General features: G+C 35.4%; 1 protein-coding gene across 14 annotated transcripts in view; it reads left to right on the forward strand.

Moving 5' to 3' along the window:
* Positions 1-23,654, forward strand: part of USP53 (ubiquitin specific peptidase 53) — a 76,441-nt gene that overhangs the window by 41,162 nt on the left and 11,625 nt on the right. For all 14 annotated transcript variants that reach the window (XM_055385004.2, XM_055385008.2, XM_004040323.5 and 11 more), the window contains 10 exons: positions 2,368-2,481; positions 2,563-2,645; positions 5,942-6,047; positions 6,642-6,788; positions 7,833-7,982; positions 13,431-13,593; positions 14,085-14,237; positions 15,508-15,654; positions 17,114-17,852; positions 19,455-19,531. In XM_055385004.2, coding sequence (XP_055240979.2) covers positions 2,368-2,481; positions 2,563-2,645; positions 5,942-6,047; positions 6,642-6,788; positions 7,833-7,982; positions 13,431-13,593; positions 14,085-14,237; positions 15,508-15,654; positions 17,114-17,852; positions 19,455-19,531 — 1,879 coding nt within the window. The remainder of the gene's footprint in view (positions 1-2,367; positions 2,482-2,562; positions 2,646-5,941; positions 6,048-6,641; positions 6,789-7,832; positions 7,983-13,430; positions 13,594-14,084; positions 14,238-15,507; positions 15,655-17,113; positions 17,853-19,454; positions 19,532-23,654) is intronic.

Below are 23,654 nucleotides of genomic sequence, written 5' to 3' on the forward strand. Positions count from 1 at the left end.
TTTAGTGCTTCCTTCAGGAGCTCTTGAAAGGCAGGCCTGGTGGTGACAAAGTATCTCAGCATTTGCTTGTCTGTAAAGGATTTTATTTCTCCTTCACTTAGGAAGCTTAGTTTGGCTGGATATAAAATTCTGGGTTGAAAATTCTTTTCTTTAAGAATGTTGAATATTGGCCCCCACTCTCTTCTGGCTTGTAGAGTTTCTGCAGAGAGATCCACTGTTAGTCTGATGGGCTTCCCTTTGTGGGTAACCTGAGCTTCCTCTCTGGCTGCCCTTAACATTTTTTCCTTCATTTCAATCTTGGTGAATCTGACAATTATGTGTCTTTCGGTTGCTCTTCTCAAGGAGTATCTTTGTGGTGTTCTTTGTATTTCCTGAATTTGAATGTTGGCCTGCCTTGTTAGAGGTTGGGGAAGTTCTCCTGGATAATATCCTGCAGAGTGTTTTCTAACTTGGTTCCATTCTCCCCATCACTTTCAGGTACACCAATCAAACATAGATTTGGTCTTTTCACATAGTCCCATATTTCTTGGAGGCTTTGTTAGTTTCTTTTCAGTCTTTTTTCTCTAATCTTGTCTTCTTGCTTTATTTCATTAATTTGATCTTCAATCACTGATATACTTTCTTCTGCCTGATTGAATCGGCTACTGAAGCTTGTGTATGCTTCACGAAGTTCTCGTACTATGTTTTTCAGCTCCATCAGGTTATTTAAGGTCTTCTCTACACTGGTTATTCTAGTTAGCCATTTGTCTAACCTTTTTTCAAGGTTTTTAGCTCCCTTGCGATGGGTTAGAACATGCTCCTTTAGCTCGGAGAAGTTTGTTATTACTGACCTTCTGAAGCCTACTTCTGTCAACTCTTCAAACTCGTTCTCCGACCAGTTTTGTTACCTTGCAGGTGAGGTGTTGTATTCTTTGAAGGAGAAGAGACATTCTGGTTTTTGTAATTTTCAGCCTTTCTGCTCTGCTTTCTCCCCATCTTTGTGGTTTTATCTACCTTTGGTATTTGATGTTGGTGACCTACAGATGGTGTTTTGGTGTGGATGTCCTTTTTGTTGATGTTGATGCTATTCCTTTCTGTTTGTTAGTTTTCCTTCTAACAGACAGGCCCCTCAGCTGCAGGTCTGTTGGGGTTTGCTGGAGGTCCACTCCAGACCCTGTTTGCCTGGTTTTCACCAGTGGAGGCTGCACAACAGCAAATATTGCTGCCTGATCCTTCCTCTGGAAGCTTTGTCCCGGAGGGGCACCCGCCTGTATGAGGTGTCTGTCGGCCCCTAATGGGAGGTGTCTCCCAGTCAGGCTACACAGGGGTCAGGAATCCACTTGAGGAGGCAGTCTGTTCGTTATCGGAGCTCAAACGCCATGCTAGGAGAACCACTGCTCTCTTCAGAGCTGTCAGGCAGGGACATTTAAGTCTGCAGAAGCTGTCTGCTGCCTTTTGTTCAGATACGCCCTGCCCCTAGAGGTGGAATCTAGGGAGGCAGTAGGCCTTGCTGAGCTGCGGTGGGCTCTGCCCAGTTCAAGCTTCCCTGCTGCTTTGTTTACACTGTGAGCAGAGAACCAGCTACTCACGCCTCAGCAATGGCGGACACCCCTCCCCTCAACCAACCTCCCGCATCCCAGGTTGATCTCAGACTGCTGTGCTAGCAGTGAGGAAGGTTCCGTGGGTGTCGGACCCGCTGAGCCAGGCATGGGAGGGGAACTCCTGGTCTGCTGGTTGGTAAGACCGTGGGAGAAGCTCAGTATTTCGGCAGGAGTGTACGGCTCCTGCAGGTACATTCACTCACGGCTTCCCTTGGCTAGGAAAGGGAAATCCCCTGACCCCTTGTGCTTCCTGGGTGAGGTGATGTCCTGCCCTGCTTTGGCTCGCCCTCCGTGGGCTGCACTCACTGTCCAACCAGTCCCAATGAGATGAACCAGGTACCTCAATTGGAAATGCAGAAATTACCTGTGTTCTGTGTCAGTCTCGCTGGGAGCTGTAGACCGGAGCTGTTCGTATTCAGCCATCCAGGATTTTTTTTAAAGCTATCTGTTTGTTCTTCATTTGAGAATGTTGGGAACACAGGAAACTGTTTTTTAATATTAAATTGTAGATGTCAGTCACCATGGGTTTTTAGAAGGATTAAAAATAACTTTATTAAAGATCATGTTATAATGTTTGTTTAAACAACATTTTCTTTTAAGCTGTGCTATAAAAGGTGAATAATTGAACATTCGATCAAAGTGTTGATTAGAGAGGAAAGCTGAAAAACTAACAATATGTATGACACTCTTAAATTTATACTTTGGATAATCTGCAGGTAAAGAGTTATATTTTACTGTGTTCCCTGCAAGATCAACAACTCATTTATCTATTTTATTTTTAAATTAGGAAAATATATTGGAGAGGATTCATTTTCACATAGTGCCAAGCAGAGATGCAGACATGTGTACCTCTAAATCTTGTATCACTCACCAGAAGTTTGCTATGACTCTGTATGAACAGGTGAGATGGCTTGATTATTATTTAGATATTGTAGTTCTGTTTTATGATTGATTGATTAAACATATGTTTTTACCTATATAGTGTGTGTGTCGTAGCTGTGGAGCATCATCAGATCCTCTACCTTTTACAGAATTTGTGCGGTACATTTCTACAACAGCCTTATGGTAAGAACCTATTAAAGCTTAATTATCAAAGATATTAATAACATATTTAAGCACATTGAGCACTTATTTTATAAAATCATAGCATACATGAATTTCCCCTCTCTGTCTGAGGCTACCAACTATGCTGCTGTGAGATGTATTAAGTGATGTCTATCAAAGTTGGATGTTTGTAATTTGGCCTAATATATGTGTTACTTAGTGAAGTGTACATAATACTAGTTAAATTTTATATCTATTTAATTTATAACAGATTTTAGAACTGTGAAGGGGAGCATGAAATGATAAACTGAATGTTAAATGGAACTATACATGGTTGCTTCATTTATGAGATGTTCTGTTTGTAATGGCCATATTTTCAGTCAGCTCCACTGTGTCCCTTTCTGGTGATAAAAGCTAGGGTAAGCAGAGAAGAAAGAAAAATGTGAGCGCAATTCTCAGGTTATTGCATTTGAGACTCAACATTCACTTTAAATAAAAAATTTGCCATGCTTGCCTGCTCAGCTGCCCACTCACTCTCTCCCTTTCTGTCCATGAAAGATTAGCTCGTTAAGGATCTAAAAGTTATCCTTAGACCTTACATAATGTTCTTTGAATATTTTCCAACAGGTATTTGAAAGTATAAATATTTGGCATGTGGCCGGGCACAGTGGCTCATGCCTGTAATCCTAGCACACTGGGAGGCCAAGGCAGGTGGATCACCTGAGGTCAGGAGTTGAAGACCAGCCTGGCCAAGATGGTGTAACCCCGTCTCTACTAAAAATAAAAAATTAGCTGGGTGTGGTGGTGGGCACCTGTAATCCCAGCTCTTCCGGAGGCTGAGGCAGAGAATTGCTTGATCCTGGGAGGTGGAGGTTGCAGTGAGCCGAGATTGCACCACTGCACTCCAGCCTGGGTGATAGAGCAAGATTACGTCTCACAAAACAACAACAACAACAAAAAAGTTGGCATGTGGTAAACATTGAGTAAGATCATAAACATTTGCATACATTTTAATACAAAATACATAATATGGATCAATAATTATCAGTCAGAATATGTTAGTGCAACAGTTGATAAATGCTGCCAATATTTGTGTCAGTTTGCAAAGTAAATATCATGTTTATTCATTTCATATTATTTATCTTCCTGGCTTTATTGAGTATAAAATGTTATTTCATAAAGATTATTGAATAATAACAATTTTGTTATTTGGGTGTGTTTACTATCTTTCTTACATTTACAGACAAGTAAAAAACACTGATTTAGAGAAACATGCCTAAACTTCAGTCAAATTGTAGTCAGTCGTCAGTCATTTTTTTAAATTTCTATGAAAAGTAGGATGGTGTTCAAAGATAGACAATAAGTTAAAAACTAAAATTTTAATTCTACTTTAAAACTCTTGAATGAAATGACAGTGTTCTGAGGCAGAATGTTAGATAATAAGAATTACAGCCCCATCATTCTCTGCTTGGTAAACACTGCAAGTTGCAGGAGTGCACGCTTTGAATTCTAATTATAATATCCTTATTTGTATTGGTAATCAGTGTTGAATACCAGTTACTGAATGCTTACCATGTTCCAGGCTTTATGTTAAGTTGTTGCTTTTAATCTTAACCAAAATTCTATTTTGTTGATGAAGAAATAGGTTTAATGAGGTTAATCTAGTAAGTGGATGAATTAAGATTGAAACCCAGATCGGTCTGACTTCAATATTTTTCTGGCTAACCACTACGCTAATGCTGTCAGTTTTGTAAAAGCAGTATATGCAATTTGAATGAGCTTATCAGATTTAGGGCTTTCTAGTGTACTCTTGAAGTGTTTGGATGGGTACATTTAGTTGTTACCAAATACTTGGAGATTATTTAAACTATTGAACTGTAAAATATATCCAACTCTAGAACAGTTATATTACTGTTAAGTACAATCAGAACATCTAGAATGGAAACTAGTTAGTGTTTCAGCTTACATTACATTCCTTTTTGGAAATATTTAAATAGTTGTTTAAGTATTAGTCTGTTCTCATGCTGCTAATAAAGACATACTCAAGACTGGGTAATTTATAAAACAGAGAGGTTTAATTGACTCACAGTTCTATGTGGCTAAGTAGGCCTCACAGTCATGGCAGAAGGCAAGGAGGAGCAAAGTCACATCTTACATGGTGGCAGGCAAGAGAAGAGAATGAGAGTCAAGCAAAAGGTGTTTATCCTTATGAAACCATCAGATCTTGTGAGACTTATTCACTACCACCAGAACAGTATCGGGGAAACTGCTCCCATGATTCAGTTGTCTCCAGCTGGGTCCCTCCCACAACACATAGGAATTTTGGGAGCTACAATTCAAGATGAGATTTGAGTGGGGACACAGCCAAACCATATTAGTTACTTAATACCCTGATACATAAAAATATGTCTTTTAAGGAGGTTGAATAAAAAGTATCACAGTTACCCTGTAGTGTATTAAAAGGCCTGCCTGGGCTCTAATAAAATGATTAGTATCCTGGCTGAGCACAGTGGCTCACGCCTGTAATCCCAGCACTTTGGGAGTCCGAGGTGGTTGGATCACTTGAGGTCAGGAGTTCAAGACCAGCCTGAGGAACATGGTGAAACTCCATCTCTACTAGAAATACAAAAATTAGCCAGATGTGGTGGCACGTGCCTGTAATCCCAGCTCCTCGAGAGGCTGAGGCATGAGAATCACTTGAACCTGGGAGGTGGAGGTTGCGGTGAGCCAAGATTGCACCATTGCACTCCAGCCTGGGCGATAGAGCGAGACCCCATCTCAAAAAAAAAAAAAAAGTGGGGAGTAATATTCAAAATAAGAACAAAAGGAGTAAGTCTGGCTTTAAAATCTTTGGTTGTGACTTCTGCATTTAATCAGCAAAGGACCTTCTCCTAGCTGAAATTGATAACATTGCTTCTAGGAACTTTGGGCCAGAGAGGGAGCCTTTCCTACAGTTTGTTGTTCTTGTTAGGGTAGGGTTTAAACTTAAGTTTCTACTCATTAAGTAATAATACAAATAAAACATTTGCCTTAGAATTACCTCCAGACAGAGCATGTTAGCCTCATTTATCTAGTTCCAAACATATAATTTTGTGTTACTTTGTTCTCTTTATTTGAGCTAATTTTTTTCATCATATACTTGCCAAATTTAATAATTTTTCACTTTATGGAAATGTACTTTATGGTTAATTTTTCAGTCATGGTCATGTTTTAGATAGAAAAAGTGATGCACATCTAAACTGACAATATTTTTCATGTGTAATTTATTGAAGTTTTAAGTTCATAGGCCAGATTTGGGATTGCTTCTTTTTTTGTAGCAATGAAGTTGAAAGAATGTTGGAAAGGCATGAACGCTTTAAACCTGAAATGTTTGCAGAATTGCTACAAGCAGCAAATACAACAGATGACTATAGGAAATGTCCTGTAAGTATAGTTTGGAGAATATTAGTATGCTTCTTGTTTTGTAAATTTGAAAATAGGCATTCAGATATTATCATGTAAATATTGATTCTATATCTAGAATTAGCTTTAAGAATTTTTTAAAAATATTATTTTAGATTATACCATGTGTACCATTTATCTTAGCATAAATTGTTTAAAAACTCCTAAGTTTGTGAATGTTTCAAGGTAGCATATATTGATTAAATTTTTTCAAAGTTCTGAAATTTATCATTTGATTAAAGAGAAAGTTTCTTTTCAGTAAACTTGATGAATGATGAATGATACTCTTTTCTCATCTAATATATTTGTTACTGACTTCAAGGGTTTTATTTCTGCCTTTTTTTAGGTTGAATTCTTACTTTAACAGATTTACAAAAATATCAAAGAATACTTTTATTTAAAATAAACTTCTTTTTTTAATCAATAATGAAGACAAATAGCTTGTTAGAAGTCAATTTTTAGTATACTGAATAAATTGCAGATATGTGTTAAAATTGTCATTATATAATACAAACTGTGTAAGGCTGCCTGGTTTATCTGTTTTCATAATTTTAAAACTTTTATGTTTTTCTGTAGAGTAACTGTGGCCAAAAAATAAAAATTCGCCGTGTTTTAATGAATTGCCCAGAGATTGTTACAATTGGTTTAGTCTGGGACTCTGAGCATTCTGACTTGACCGAAGATGTTGTTCGGAATCTAGCAACACATCTTTATCTTCCTGGGGTATCTTATCTATTTTCATTCCCTTCTCTTTTATTTTCAAATTCTTCTAAAACATCATCCTGATGTTTTATCTGATAACGACAAGTTTAATCAAATCAGGCTAACTGGAATGCCTTTACTACATAGACTAGGAATGGCTTTCAATTACAAACTAAACTGTCTCATGGCTTTTGCTTCTTTCACTCTAAAATCGTGATGATTGATGATTTTTTATGTATGGCCATGATTGTAAATATAAATATTGTTAACTTAGAAAGGTTTAATATTTAAAATTCATCTAAAGCACTGATCTCTTTTTTTTTTTTTTGCGGCAGAGTCTTGCTCTGTCACCCAGGCTGCAGTGCAGTGGTGCAATCTTGGCTCACTACAACCTCTGCCTCCCAGGCTCAAGCAATTTTCATGCTTCAGCCTCCCTAGTAGCTGGGATTACAGGCATGCACCACCATACCCAGCTAATTTTTTGTATTTTTAGTAGAGATGGGTTTCACCATGTTAGCCAGGCTGCTCTCGAACTCCTGGCCTCAAGTAGATCCACCTGCCTTGGCTTCCCAAAGTGCTGGGATTACAGTCGTGAGCCACCACACCCTGCCATGATCTCTTGTTATGCTTGTTAATTTCTTGGTATATTTTGAATTGGTTCATGTTACAATTAAAGTTTTGGATAATTATCTTTTAGATAATATGTTTAATGAACATTCAAATATGTGATTCAGTCAAGAATTACCAGAAATGTGGAATTTATATCATATTTTGAATTTCTTTATGAAAAGTGTCAGTCATGTGTCATTAGAGATACTCTATTATTGCTAAACTAATTTGTAGTGAATTCGTTTTATTGGACTTAAAGTTTTATGAATGAATTAAAAGTGGTAATTCTGTTAACAATGTGATGTCAGTGGTGCCTTCAAGTAATAATATAATATTAGATTGGGGCAGTATGCATGAGAAATATTTCATTATGTGTCAAAGACATGATTCATCTAATTATTCCTCATTTTACAAAAGATGTAGTGTTAAGTGTACATTACCAATTTTTTTAAACAGCTTTTTTATAGAGTTACTGATGAAAATGCCAAAAGTAGTGAACTTAACCTTGTTGGTATGATCTGCTACACCAGCCAACATTATTGTGCCTTTGCATTTCACACCAAAAGTTCCAAATGGGTATTTTTTGATGACGCAAATGTGAAAGAGGTAAGTGACACTTTCTTTAATTGAAATAATTACTGTGATTTTTACTTTTTGTTAATAAATGATATATTGATATTAATATTCAAAAGGATGATATAATTATGTAAAATAGTAATAAATGGACATGATGATAGCATCATTAAGTTCAAACTTTCTTTTGTTACTCTTGAAATTGGCTTATTTTGAAGCCAGCTTTTAAACCAGTCCATTTCCAGAATAATAATAAGTAGACTAATGAATATTAGTATACAAATATGTAACTATCAGTGATCTGTATGTCAGTGATGATCCTTTTTGCCTGATGCATACTTGCTATATTTACTTTTTTGTGGATGATTCACAGTAGTTTTGTATAACTAGTGATGAAAATATTCTTGCCTTTATTTTTATTATGACAATTTTTTTCAAATTTTGTGTGTAGAATACAGAAATAGATATATCAGTTATATCTTTTGGTAATTACAGTTGACCCTTGAACAACATAGGAGTGCCAAGCCTCTGTGCAGTTGAAAACCCACATACCACTTTCGACTCCCTCAAAACTTAACTGCCAACAGCCTACTATTGACAGGCAGCCTTACCAAAAACATAAACAGTCAATTAACACATATTCTGTATGTTCTATATATTATATACTGTACTCTTACAGTAAAGTAAGCAAGAAAAAAGTTACTTAGAAAATTATAAGCAAAAGAAAATATATTTACCACTCACTAAGTGGAAATGGATCATCATAAAGGTCTTCATCCTTGCTGTCTTCACGTTGAGTAGACTGAAGAGGAGGAAAAGGAAGATTGCTTTTGCTGTCTTGGGTGACAGAGGCAGAAGAAAATTCACATATAAGTGAACCTGTGCAGTTCAAACCTGTGTTGTTCAAGGGCCAACTGTAATTTATTTACTCAAATAGTAATAATATTGTCTAGAAAAGTAGTGAATAATAGTTCTTAATAAGGAGTATTGGAATCACATGAGGAGCTTTTAAAAAAACATATATTCCTGGATTCCCAAAGTTTTGATTCAGTGGCATAAAACCAGGTATCTGAAATTTTAAGTTCTACAGGAAATTCAGACATAACACAGTTGAAAACTATTGGTCTTGTCAAGGCTTACTGGCTTTGGCAATCTTTATTAAGTAGTAAACTCATTTAAAAATACAAGTTCTTTGGTTGTTATAAGCAAATGATGTAGAATTCTATTTAGTTCCATTTTATTAATATATAACAAAAGGCCATTTATCAGCACTGTGATTAAGACAATACAAATTCAAATGTTTGGTATTTAGTGGACTTCTGATTCTACCCATGAAGGATTAACTGCTATAGAAATAGCCATTTCACTGTTTAATACTAGGACATAGGTGAAACAACTCAAGACATTGAACAACATGCAGTTGAACAGAGAAAAGGGAAACAAATGAGATCAGCTCTATAATTACCCCCTGCTTACTGCCTAGAGGTAGTTTCTGGGTTGCAGTGCAGGCAGTGGGAGCCCAAACAAAGCCTAGTAGTGTCACTGAGTTCTGGAGACTGAAACTGGAGTTCAGGGAGGCCTAGATGGCTAAAATTTGCAGGACAGAATACTAGAAAGAAAACTGCACAGGGAAAAAGTTCTGGAAATTGACAGAAGGGTTCCTTGGAATTTTTGGCTAAATTGTGATTTGTGTATGTGAGGGGTGAACCCACACAAGTTTGGGGTTAGTTGGGAAAGATGGGAAGCATCACTGGAAAACAAAAGGTAAAACAATTCTCAAAAATCATAAAAGGTTAGTAATAGTTTGTATCCCCACCATAAAGAGTGGAGAGATGATATAACATGTAGGCATTAGCTGGAACCTTCAGAAAAGTATTACCTTGATAATGGGGCTAAGTTATTCCTAGGCTGAAGGTTGCTCTGGACCTGATTAAAAAGCTTAAAACAAGGCCGGGCCGGGCACGGGGGCTCATGCCTGTAATCCCAGCACTTTGGGAGGCCAAGGTGGGCGGATCACGAGGTCAAGAGATCAAGAGCATCCTGCCTAACATGGTGAAACCCCGTCTCTTCTAAAAATACAAAATTTAGCGTAGTGGCACCCACCTATAGTCCCAGCTACTCAGGAGGCTGAGGCAGGAGAATTGCTTGAACCTAGGAGGCAGAGGTTGCAGTGAGCTGAGATCGCGCCACTGCACTTCAGCCTGGTGACAGAGTGAGACTCTGTCTCAAAACAAACAAACAAAAAAAGCTTAAAGTCTTGAAAGTTCAAAGCTAATCCCACTTTTAAAATAACAGAACAAAATTCAATACCCAAGACTACAAAGTTCAATGAAATTCAATATGCCACTTCAAAATAGCATTCAATAAAAAATTACCAAATATTCAAAGAACCTGAAGAAAAATTAATAAAAACAGACCAGAAATGACTGAGATGGGAATATCAGGGGAGGATAGTAAAACTGCTATTTATATATAGGGATTTCTTAGATAACATTTAATAAGCATGAACCATAAAAATAGCTGGTAAATTAGACTTCATTGAAAGTTAAAATTTTTGTTCTTCAGTAAGATACTATTAGGAGAATAAAATGACAAACCATATACTGAGAGAAAATATTTGTGAAGCATTTATCTAATAAAGACTGTATCCAGAATATTGAAAGAACTCTTTAAAATCCAATTAAAAAATCAGCAAAAAATGTTGACAGTTCACCAATGAATATACATGAATGGCCCTTGAAATGATATTCAGTACATCATTAGCCACAATGGAAATACAAATTTAATTCATAATGAGATTCTAGTACTCACCTGTTGTAATGGCCAAAATTAAAAAGACCAATAGTTGGTGAGGACAGGAGCAGCTGGATCTCTCACACGAGGTTGATGGAACCACAAACATGAACATTCACTTTCAAAACTGTCAGTTTCTTATAAATTTAAACATATATTTTCCATATAACCCAGCAAATCCACTCCTGTGAAAATGTAAGTCCACGTAAAATGTGTACTTGAATGTTCATGGTAGTTTTCTTCATAATGCCCAAACTAGAAATGACTCAAATGTCAGCTATAGGTGAATGGATGAACAAATTGTGGTATAGCTATACAGTGGAATATAATACTCAGCAAGAAGGACTGAACTATTGAACTAATACATGCAATAATGTGAACAAATCTCAGAAGCATTATGCTAAGTGAAAGAAGTGAGATATAAATGACTACATGCTATGATTCCATTTATATGAAATTCTAGAAGGAAAAACAAAGGTGTGGAGGGTAGATCACTTATTTCCAGGGACTGCAAAATGGGGTACAAGGTAAGATTTTGGGGTGAGGATTGCATGATTGTATTGTCAAAACTCACTGACTTGTACACCGTAACTAGATAATTTTACTTCATATAGTACACCTCAATAAAGCTATTAAAATTTTTTGGTATTTATATTTAAAATCAGCACTTTGCTTGAATTACTTAGTACTTTGATGTAGGAGTTTATTAAGTTTCATCTTGAGTTGATGTGTAACAACATTTGCAGCTTCTACTTTGCTTTTACATAGTTTAAATTGTTCAAAATTTGGAGGAAGAACTGGGTGTTCTAATCACCCTGTGAAGTTTTTTATTTTATATTCACATTGACTCCTCAAAGCCTGGCCAACATGGTGAAACCCTGTCTCTACTAAAAATACCAAAATTAGCCAGGCATGGTGGCACATGCCTGTAATCCCAGCTACTCAGGAGATGGAGTCATGAGAATCCCTTGAACCTGGGAGGTGGAGGTTGCAGTGAGCCGAGACCGTGCCACTGAACTTCAGCCTGGGCGACTGTGAGACCTTTTCTCAAAACAACAACAACAACAACAACAACAAAACAAATGGACTCCTCAAGTCTCTTGGAATCCCCAGTGAGGAGGGTAAACAGCTGAATATGTGTAGTTCAAAAACCTCATCAGAATTGTTCTTAAAAGTCCCCTTGCCTGCAAAAATATTCTAGAATGCTTTGTGGTGTTTTTGTTTGGTTGGTTTTGTTTTGCTTTTAAATCAATTTTATAGAGGTATAGTGCACAAACATTAAAATACACACATTTTAAGTGTACAGTTGGAGTTTTGATAAATGTATTTACCTATGTAACCACCATAATCAGTACACAGAACATGTTCATCATGCTAGAAAAATTCTGTCAGGCTTCTTTGTTGTCATACTCCCCACACCACCCCAGGCTGAGGAAATCACTGGTCTCATTATAGATTAGTTTCACTCATTCTACAATTTTATATAAATGGTCTCTTACACTATGTACTACTGTGTATCTGCCTCCCTTCCTTTAGCATAATGTCTTTAAGATTCATTCATGTTGTTTGGATTCACACTTTATTTTTATTGTGTGTTTTATGGCTGTACAACAATTTATCCGTTTACCTATTGAAGTATGAGTAATCTGTGAACATATGTTTTTCCGTTGCTGTTAGATAATACCTTGAAGTGGGATTTCTGGGTTGTGTGGTAAGTGTCTGTTTAACTTTACAAGAAACTATCAAATTGATTTCCAAAGTGGTTATACCAATTTGCATTCTATGAGAGCAATGTATGAGAGTTCCTGTTGTTCCACATTCTCAGCAGCACTTCGTGTTGGTATTCTTTTTAATGTTAGCCCTTCTCGTGTATGTATAATATTATCTCACTGTGGTTTTCATTTGCATTTCCCTTGTGATTGGTAATATTTTGAGCATCTTTTCATGTGCTTGTTTGACCATTCTTACATCTTTCTTTTGGTGAAATGTCCAATTTTTTTGCCAGTATTTCGCATTGGATTATCTTCTTATTAATGTGTTGTAGGAATTCTTTATTCTGCATACCAGTCGTTTATTAGCTGTATGTTGCTTATTTTTTTTCAATTTCTTAATGGTGTCTTTCCAAGAGCAAAAGTTATTAATTAATTTAGATTAAGTCCATTTTAAAAATATTTTTCTTCTATGGTTTGGTATGCTAAGAAATCTGCCCTTCCCCAAGGTTGCAAAGATTTTCTCTTTTGTTTTCTTCTGTAAGTTTTAGTTTTTGTGTGAGCCATTCTGAGTTCATTTTTTTTGTTGTTTTATATGAAGTCAGGTTAAAGTTATTTTTCTCATGGTAAAAGTTCTTTTTCTCCAGTTGTGGCACCATTTGTTGAGCTGACTCTTATATTTCTCCATTGAATTGCCTTGAAGTCTTTGTCAAATGTCAGTCAACCACATATTTGGAAAACTTTTTAAAATTTAATCACCTTGAAGTTTATAATCTTTGCCCATCAAATTTTTAAATGATAATGTTTAAAATATTTTTATTTAGACTAGTTACTAAATCCAGTTAATTATATCTTGAACTACTAGCAGCTGCATATCTAAATTTTTTAAAAATATAAAGTAACTTAGAGTCTGTCTTTTCATGTAACACATTGATTACAAGGTTTTGTTTTGTCTTTATTCATTGTGTTTTTTTAAAAGATTGGAACTAGATGGAAAGATGTTGTCTCCAAATGCATTCGATGCCACTTTCAGCCACTACTTTTGTTTTACGCAAACCCAGATGGCACAGCAGTTTCTACTGAGGATGCACTCAGGCAGGTCATCAGCTGGTCACATTACAAATCTGTTGCAGAAAATATGGGTAATTCTTTCTTTTAAAAATTCTCAATGTTTTTCTATTATCACAGTCAACTAGGAATACTAATACTCTGAATATAAAATGAATATAGAGGATAATTTCAAATTTGACTTTCAGTAGAGCTGAGGAAATTTTAGTAATTTTTGTTAGTATTTTGGAATGAACCTTTTCTCATCGGTGGCCTCAGAAGCACCTTCAGGAGTTACCCACTATTACGGTCACACAATCACAGAAGAGGCTTCATTAGTAGCTCTTTCTAGAAGTACAATTTTAAGTGATTTAGTAAACTGGAAAAGTCCAAAACAGCTAGGTCATTTTTGGATGCATTATAATGCATATAATGCATATAAGCAATTCAAAATTCTTAAATGATGTCAATCCGCTTAAGTTTTAAGTAACTTTTTTTACAGGTAAAAATAATCTGAAAAAAATGATTCAAACATCTCTTCTCATGGGAAGGAAAGGAATGATACATTTTTGCTTCTCTTTTTAAGGATGTGAAAAGCCTGTAATTCATAAGTCAGATAATTTAAAAGAAAATGGATTTGGTGATCAGGCAAAGCAGAGAGAAAATCAGAAATTTCCAACTGATAATATTTCATCATCTAATCGGAGCCACAGTCACACAGGTGTAGGGAAAGGACCAGGTATGTGTTTAAATTGTCATTTTTACATAGTTCCAAGTGAGTGTCCTCCTTTCTTCACTTATCGGAGGATGCTTACCTAGCTTTCCTTGACTATGAAAAGATAATAACAAATAGATAACAAAATTCGTCTTTTGATTTATGCATTTCTCTGAGAGCTGTAGTTTTACCTGACCAGTTTGATTCCATGAGTTGTTTGAGTTTCTTCATGCACTCAGACTGTGGTAGGCCTGAGGCAATCTGGACAGTTACCAAATAAAGCAATAATGTGGCATTTCATTCAAGGAGTTAATTATCAGCTTGGAGCAGAAAAACATGAGTTAGTAATTTGGCATAAATGCCAAAATTAAATTTACTGGTAGTGAATGCAACCGCAGTTCAAAGTTACTATTGCTGTAGTTTGTTCTTAACCTCGTTTTTATTCAACTCTGTCTTGTTACTGTTATCCCATAACTAATTTTCACAAGCCAGGTTCTGTAACTTGGGTCCAAAATGAGACCTCACAATACTGTGTACCATTACAGTTTAGAAATACATCTAACTCTTGTGTGGATGTTCAGGATGATTTTGTTAGCAACCTTTAAACATATTAATGAAATAATGTGTAATCATAAAAGTAACTCATTTAATCAAGGGTAGTAAGATTGAGAATTAACAGTTATCCACAAAAAACTAAAATAAAGGCTTTTTAAAAATTCTTAATGAAGCTGTATCTCTTTTCCTTTCACAGATTAATGATACTCTTAGATTAAGACATTTTATGTTTTTCAAAAGACACCTAGTTTTAAGCCCAGAAATAGTATATATGTGTGTAAGAATAGAAGCATTGGAACCAGACAACTTGGGTTCATATTCCTGGTTCTAGACTTACAAACTTTGTGAACTTGGGCAAATTTCTAATTTCTCTCTGCCTCAGTTTCCTTACCCAAAATAGAGACAGTAATTGTATCTCAAAGAAGTAAATGAGTAAGACAACTGGCAAATAGTGACCATTCAGTTACCTTTAGCTCTTATTATTTTAATGGCAGATCTCTTTCTTTTTTTATACTTGTTTTAGGGGCTATACAAGGAGTTTTAAAAGACAACATGCATCTCCAGTGTCAAGAAAAATCACATCTAGTTTTTAATCATAAAAATACCATTGTATACTATATATCTACATATCTATGCTCTTTTTAAATATATCTTAACATTTTTATGTAGATCAATTTTTATTTTTATTGGGCAATTTGAAAAATGATCTGTATCATAGTAAGAATGATTTCTTTTACAGCTAAGTTAAGTCACATTGATCAAAGGGAAAAGATAAAAGACATTTCCAGAGAATGTGCTCTGAAAGCTATTGAACAGAAAAACTTACTTTCTTCACAAAGGAAAGATTTAGAGAAGGGACAAAGAAAAGATTTAGGACGACATAGAGGTAAGTTAAGATCTTGTACTATTGATTTTAAAAGGAACTTCTAAAAATCTTATTTTAAAACTGAATTTTATAACTTTAACTTCTGTATATGTTAAATAATATATATTAAAAATACATAAATATATAAGTTAAATATATACCTATATCTAATATAGAAAAATATAAATTATATATATTTCTGTATATGTATAAATATATAAATTATATATAATTTCTATATATAGTTTATATATAGAAATTAAATTATATTAAAGTTATTTTTAATAACTTTATTTTGAAGAGGTGAGAGTTCACTCTTGTCCAGCCTAGAGTGCAGTGACACATCATAGCTCTCTGCAGCCTTGAACTCCTGGGTTCAAGCTATCCTCACGTCTTAGCCTCCTGAGTAGCTAGGACTACAGGCACATGCCACCACACCTGGCTAAATTTTAAAAAGTTATTTGTAGAGATAGGGTCTTGCCATGTTGCTCAGAGTGGTCTTGAACTGCTGGCCTCAAACGATCCTCTTACCTCAGCCTCCCAAAGTGCTGGGATTACAGGGGTACCCAGACCTATTATATTTTATATATTTATTAATATGAGTTCTTTAATACACCTATACTAAATCTAAATATGCAAAATATCCTGGTTCGTTCTTAATTCTAACCTGGGATACTTGTATATATGTATTTCGATGTTTTAACTTACTTACAGATATAATTCACTCATGGCACATTCAAGTAATAAGGAAGTTTATAAAATTAAGTGAAGGGACTCCTTTTCTGGCAATCCCTGACCTTCCGCCTCTTTACTTAGTATTTCCATTTCCACATTATAAGCATGTCTCTTTATGGTTCTATGCTTTTTTCTTTATGGACAGAGCATAATTTAACTGATAGTGATAGACTTTACAGGCTGATTTAAGATTTTTGCTTCAGCAACATCTTTTTTCACACATACCTTTATACGTGTTTGCCTATAGCCATAGCATAATATTCCTTCAGAGGAATTTCTGGGTCAGGATATGTTTACTTTTAATTTTGACAGATGTGGCTCAGTTGCCCTCTTGAAAGACTGAACTAGTCTGCACTCCCACCAATAATGATTGGATGTCTGTTTGTTCACACTCTCAGCAACAATTGGTTTAACAAACTTTTAAATCTTTACCAATATAAGAAGTGGAAAATATTTTTATGATTTTTGTTATGAGTGAGATAGAGTGCTTATTTTTTTAAAAACTGCCTCAATTATGATCTACCTTAGAGATCATTTTTTAAAGTTTCTTTTATAAATACCCCTCATTAAGCATACATAAGGACTGGAAAAGCACTTTTTAATCTCAAAGCAGTATGTGATATGTACTTGTAATTACTATTTACCTAAAACTCTTTAACATTTTATCTCTAACAGGTATTTGCCTTGTGACTACAAGGTGGCTCTGAGGAGTAATTCATATGTATCTTTAATTTCTTTTTTTAAGATTTGGTTGATGAAGACCTTTCACATTTCCAATCTGGATCGCCTCCTGCCCCAAATGGTTTTAAACAACATGGGAATCCACATCTATATCATAGTCAAGGAAAAGGATCATATAAACATGACCGAGTTGTACCTCAGAGTCGAGCTTCTGCACAAATAATAAGTTCAAGTAAATCCCAGATTCTTGCTCCAGGAGAGAAAATAACTGGCAAAGTTAAGAGTGACAATGGCACTGGATATGACACAGACAGCAGCCAGGATTCTAGGGATAGAGGAAACAGCTGTAATAGCAGCAGTAAAAGCCGGAACCGAGGTTGGAAACCTATGAGAGAAACATTAAATGTTGATAGTATTTTTAGTGAAAGTGAAAAAAGACAGCATAGTCCAAGACATAAACCAAATATCAGTAATAAGCTTAAATCTAGCAAGGATCCAAGTTTTAGTAATTGGCCAAAAGAGAATCCAAAGCAAAAAGGTTTAATGACCATATATGAAGATGAAATGAAGCAGGAAATAGGAAGCAGAAGTTCCCTTGAATCTAATGGAAAAGGAGCAGAGAAAAATAAAGGCCTTGTAGAGGGTAAAGTGCATGGTGATAATTGGCAGATGCAAAGGACTGAGTCTGGATATGAAAGCAGTGATCACATCAGTAATGGATCTACTAATTTGGACTCACCTGTTATCGATGGAAATGGTACAGTAATGGATATCAGTGGTGTTAAAGAAACAGTATGCTTCAGGTAATGTAAAAGTTGAGTGAATCATTTTTCCATCACTCTTCTTTTTTGTTAACTGCGTGAAGTAATTTTTGAAGTTTGGGGTCAATTAAATAGAATGGAAACAGCATGAGCTGTTTTAAAGAGCTTTAAAAAGTTTGTTTCTTTTAAACACAAGTATGTTTCTGTAAAGAAACCTAGGATATTGTAGTTTATTTGATATTTTAGATTTCCATTTTGAATAGTTATTTCCTGATTCCAAAAATAGCAGCTTTTTATTTTTAGAAAATTTGGAAAGTACAGAAGTTTATTATCATTGTTGTGTCACTGTCAACAATTGATTGGTTTTAAAGCACAGACTTCAATTGGTATCATCTAAGTCATTAAGGTGGTTGTTTAATTCTTCTTTTTTTGGTGGGAGGGGAAGGAGTCTCACTCTGTTGCCCAGGCTGGAGTGCAGTGGCACAATTACGGGTCACTGCAACCTCCGCCTCCCAGGTTCAAGCGATTCTCCTGCCTTAACTTCCCAAGTAGCTGGGACTACAGACACGCACCACCACGCCTGGCTAATTTTTGTATTTTTAGAGACGGGGTTTCCCCAGGCTGCTCTTGAACTCCCAACCTCAGGTGATCCGCCTGCCTTGGCCTCCCAAAGTGCTGGGATTACAGGCCTGAGCCACTATGCCCAGGCTGTTGTTTAATTCTTCAATGTATATAATGTTTATAATCCCATTTCTAACATTTGTGACTCAGAACTGAAGCTAGTTTTTACGGTCACAACTCATTCTCATGGAAGAGATATTTTCCCTTTAGCAAATATAAAAAAAATCAGCCAAATAACTTTGTGTTCAATTAATTCTAAATACATTTATTATATTACTGTTTAATCCTTCTAACAATGTGTTTGTTTGATATTAGCTGATATTTGACCACATTTGTTATTAAAAGGTAGATTTGCAAAAATCAACTGCTCATGTTTTATGAAAATGCTTGTTTCAATAAAGACTTAAGGAAAGGGCCAGGTGTAGTGATTACACACCTGTAATCACAGCACCTTGGGAGGCTGAGGCAGGAGGATTGCTTGAGCCCAGGAATTCAGGACTAGCCTGAGCAACATGGAAAGATCTCATCATCTCTAGGAAACAGTTTTAAAATATTAGCCAGGTATCGTGGCATATGCCTGTGGTCCCAGCTACTTGGGAGGCTGAGGTGGGAGGATTTTTGAGCCCAGGAGGTCGAGGCTGCAGTGAACCATGTTTGTACCACTGCACTCCATCCTGGGCAAAAGAGCAAAAGGTCCTGGCTCAAAAAAAAAAAAAAAAAAAAAGACTTGACAAGGTAATTTTATAATTCTTCTTAGAATGGAGTAGCCTAGGGTAGTAGAAAGATCAGGACTTTATAACCAGATAGACTTAGATTTTAATTATTGGGCAAATTAATTTGACTTTTACAGTCTTTATCTTCTGTAAAATGAAGATAACAACTACTTTTAAGTATTAAATAATGTACATTAAGCCCTAGAACAGCACATGGCATATAATAAATGTTTAACAAATGTTTTTTTTTTAGACTAAACAAAGGCAGTCCATAATAACTGATGTGTTTAGTGTGTATTTTATTTTCTAGTGACCAGATTACGACAAGCAACCTAAATAAAGAACGTGGGGACTGTACCTCCCTTCAGAGCCAACATCACTTAGAAGGTAAAAAGCTTATTTGAATATAATAGTTGCTGTAAAAAATGAATTATAGTAATTTATTGTTTGCTATTATGTATCTGAGAGAAAATCCTATATGACTATAAAAATTATTTTTAAATAACCCTAAAATATCAATAAACAAATTTTATTAAGTTAATATATGTTTTAATGAAGTACATGTGGAAAGAAGGAAATCAGCATTCTTTTTTGTATTTGTATTGTCATACAAAAGAAAGCATGCTATACTTTCCACATTGACTTCACAAAGTTAATAATGGTTTTGTATCTTACTTTTTATTTGATTGGATAACTATTGCTTTTGAAGTTTGCAGCCTTTTTTAATGTGCTGTTTGGATATGTCTCTTATTAAAGATAGCATTAGATTGCTTCCTTTTTTGATTTAGATGATGAAGTCTTTCAATTTTTTTTTTTTTTTTGGTAGCAGTTTGCATTTTAAGTGTCCACATTAGGGACCATTGAACACATTGCTTTTGATACTAGCCCTTAAAACTGTGATTTGAGACCCAGATAGGCAGGAGTATCTGTCTATGGTGGCTTGTTAACACTTTACTTTTACTTAACAGAAGGTATATTTCTATATTTGCAAAGAAAAATATCATATTCTGATAGCTTAGAAACTGGCTGTAGACTGTTGGTCTTTCTGACTTTATTTACTCCCTACCTTTTATGTCTATGGGAAATAGGCATAAAAAGAGAATGGTCCATTGAGGTAAGAGTAAAGAAGATAAGAATGGTCCTGTTACTGATAAGTTTATGAGTAATGATGAGGGAAGTTGAGAGCATTCACACTTGAAGGCTTTTAAAAGATGGGAAAGCTATGAGAAAAGGGGAAACTCTATCAGGATAGGTAGGTTTTAGATTATGCAATGGTAGTATCTTCAAAATCTCAAGGTGTTAACTCAAGTTTGTTTCTCGCTCACAATACAAGTCCAGAGGTGGTCAGTGTAGTCTCTTCTTAGGAGTCACTCAGGATCCCAGGCTAAGGGGATATGGGTGAGGAGGACATAAAGGAAGATATATTGTGGAGAATCACCTGCCAACTCTTAAAACTTCAAACCCGAAGTGACACATGCACTTCCACTTCTGTATCATTGACCAGAGCTAGTCTTCTAACCAGGCCTGATTTCAGAGAAGGTAGAAAAGTGCAATTTTACAGGTGCTTGGAATTGAATGGAAGTATGTGTGAACAACTCTAATGACTGCCATAGTAGTTAAGAACAGATAGAAAGATTGATAAAGAGCCTTCTGGAAAAGTTCAATTTGGCACCAATAACTATGCAATGGTGTGGGATTATTATAGGCGATTTGTTAGCAACACATAACAGCCCAGAAGCAAAGAAAGTTAGATATTTGAATGTATACAGGATTCAGGGTTCCTATTGGGAGTATATACCTGAAGAATTTGGGGGAGAGAAGTCAAGGAAGATGATTAGCAAAGGGATTATTATGTTGCAATCAAGGACAATGTTTTCAAATTTTATAATTCAGAGGAGTAGAAGGGATATAATTTTTCACAATATAAAAGAGCAATGAACAGCAAATTTTAAAGTTTTTTAGTCTTTGTTATGCTTAAGGCTTTTGTGGGGATTATTTTTCAGTTTGCAGACAAAGAATGTGATTAAATGTTAAATTATTTTGTTTTCATCAAATGGTATACTATCAGAAGGAAACACTTATATTAAGGAAATAACCTTCCTTTCCCATATTAGAATGTCTCGCCTGATAAAATCTGATAAGTTTGGTAACCAAGTATTACAGGAAACAGTAAAGGGTTGGCCAGAAATCATAGCAAAAGTCAGTGAGATTGAACAATAACTGCAAGTTCAGTACTTGTTACAAAATGATGCTTGCTTCCTGATAGTTATAAAAACACAAGATCGTAGAGATTTTGATGGTCAGAAGTACATTGCTATAAGAACTTTGCAGGAGGTTTCCTCATTTAATATGAAAGTGTGTGTGTGATGCACTTAAAAATGCTTTTTTGTGGTAAAATATGTATAACCAAATTTACCATTCTAACTATTTTTAAGTGTACAGTTCAGTGGCATTAAGTATATTCACACTGTTGTGCAACGATTACTACCATCCATCTCCAGAACTTTTCTATCTTCTCAAACTGAAGTTCTCTACCCATTAAACAGCTCCTCATTCTCCCCTCCTCCCAGCCCTTGGCAATCACCATTCTACTTTTTGTCTCTGTGAATTGGACTATTTTAGGTACCTCATATAGGTGGAACCATATGATATTTGTCCTCTTGTGTGTGAGTTATTTCACTTAGCATGATGACTTCAGGGTTCCTCCATGTTGTAGATGTATCAGAATCTCATTCCTTTTTAAGACTGAGTAACATTCCATTGTATTTATATACCACATCATGTTTATGCTTTCATCTGTAAGTGGACATGTGGGTTGTTATTATCCTTTGGCTATTGTGAATAATGCTGCAATGAATATTAGTGTGCAAATGTCTGTTTGAGTTCCTACTTTGAAATCTTTTGAATATATACCCAAAAGTGCAGTTGCTGGGTCCTGTGGTAGTTATATGTTTAATGTTTTCAAGAACTGCTGTACTATTTTTACAGCAGCTGCACCATTTTACATTCCCACCAGCAGTGCATAAGGACTCCAGTCTCTCCATATCCTCACTAGCACTTGTTATTTTCTGTTTTAATAGGTATCGTATTGTGGTTTTGTGTAACCCACTCTTTATTTAACTAAATAAATTATACTATTTTAAAGTTGTTTCTGATTTCATAAACTTTCTACTTCAAAGCCTACCACGGTTCTCTAAGCCAGTCTTCGACTTCAGAACATCTGTTTGTGTTGTGCCTTGTGGTATTATGTATTCCCTTCCCCCAGTCTGGGACTGAGAATATGTGGAAAAGTGATATAGGAATTCCTTTCCCAAATTAAAAACTTGCTGTGCATGGTTTTTTCCCCCAATAAGGGACAATTTATTATAATTTTGTGACTATATATGATTTTCTTGGTCATTCCTATTTCTTATTTATAAAATGAGGGCACACTTACATTACTGACCTATAGAATCATTTTATATCAATAGCTAAAAGACTTAAAATTTAAAGAGCCTTAGAAATTTCTTACTTTCATATTTTCTTGACATTTTGTCAATTTTTAATATTAGTCTATGCAAGTATATTTAATGGTAGAGGACCAAAATCTATAATAATGCCACCGTTATTTTTTATTCCATTAATAGAGATATTATATAGGCTTGTCTGCCTATGTCATGATGAATTCTGCTGCAAAAATCCATCCCTACACTGCCTAAAGTTGTTATATTTGGGAACATTGTTTAAATTGCCACAATGCCATTTGTAATGTTTTAGCCCCTGTTTTAAAATGGAATTGTAGTGGAGGGATTTCACACACCTTAAATTACATTCAGGACAGAAGAAATGATATGTTTAAAACACATTGTCAGGAGAAAGCATCACATATTTGAAGAACACAAGTAGTTTGGTATATGCAGGGCAGAAGTGCATGCATGGAATTATGGGATAATGGCAACAGGGATAGAAGCCAAATTATGCTGAAAATTTGTGCTATTTTTTAATCATAGAGGAAATGGAGAGGCACCAAAGGATAAGAAGAATGGTATACTGTAATTTGCATTTTGGAAAAAACTGTGGTGGTGGTAGTATAGAGGATAAATTTGGGACAGTGGGAGAAAAATTAGTTAGATGATGATTGTAATAGCCTAGGAGAGAAAAGTTGGGGGCAGTACCAATGTCAAGAAATATTTGAGAGATGATAAGCGTATGTGGGCAGGATAATTAGTTAGCTTTTGTGACACGTACCAAATGAGAGAAAGGGAAGCAGGGATAGATGTATTTGGGATGTATACAACTAGATTTACCATTTAGCAAAATGGGGAATATAGGAAGAAGGAACAGATTTTGGGGGTGGAAGGATGCCAAGTTTATATTTTAATTTGTTGAGTTTATCATCTAGGTAAACAGCATTATTAGGCAGTTAGGAATATAAGTCTAAAACTCAGGAAAGATTATATATTTAATAACCATCCACCTATATAGGAATTGAATGCCACAGACACAGACAGGATCCTTCAGGAAAATTGGA

Source organism: Gorilla gorilla, chromosome 3, assembly GCF_029281585.2.
Source record: "Gorilla gorilla gorilla isolate KB3781 chromosome 3, NHGRI_mGorGor1-v2.1_pri, whole genome shotgun sequence".
NCBI classification, from domain to species: Eukaryota; Metazoa; Chordata; class Mammalia; order Primates; family Hominidae; genus Gorilla; species Gorilla gorilla.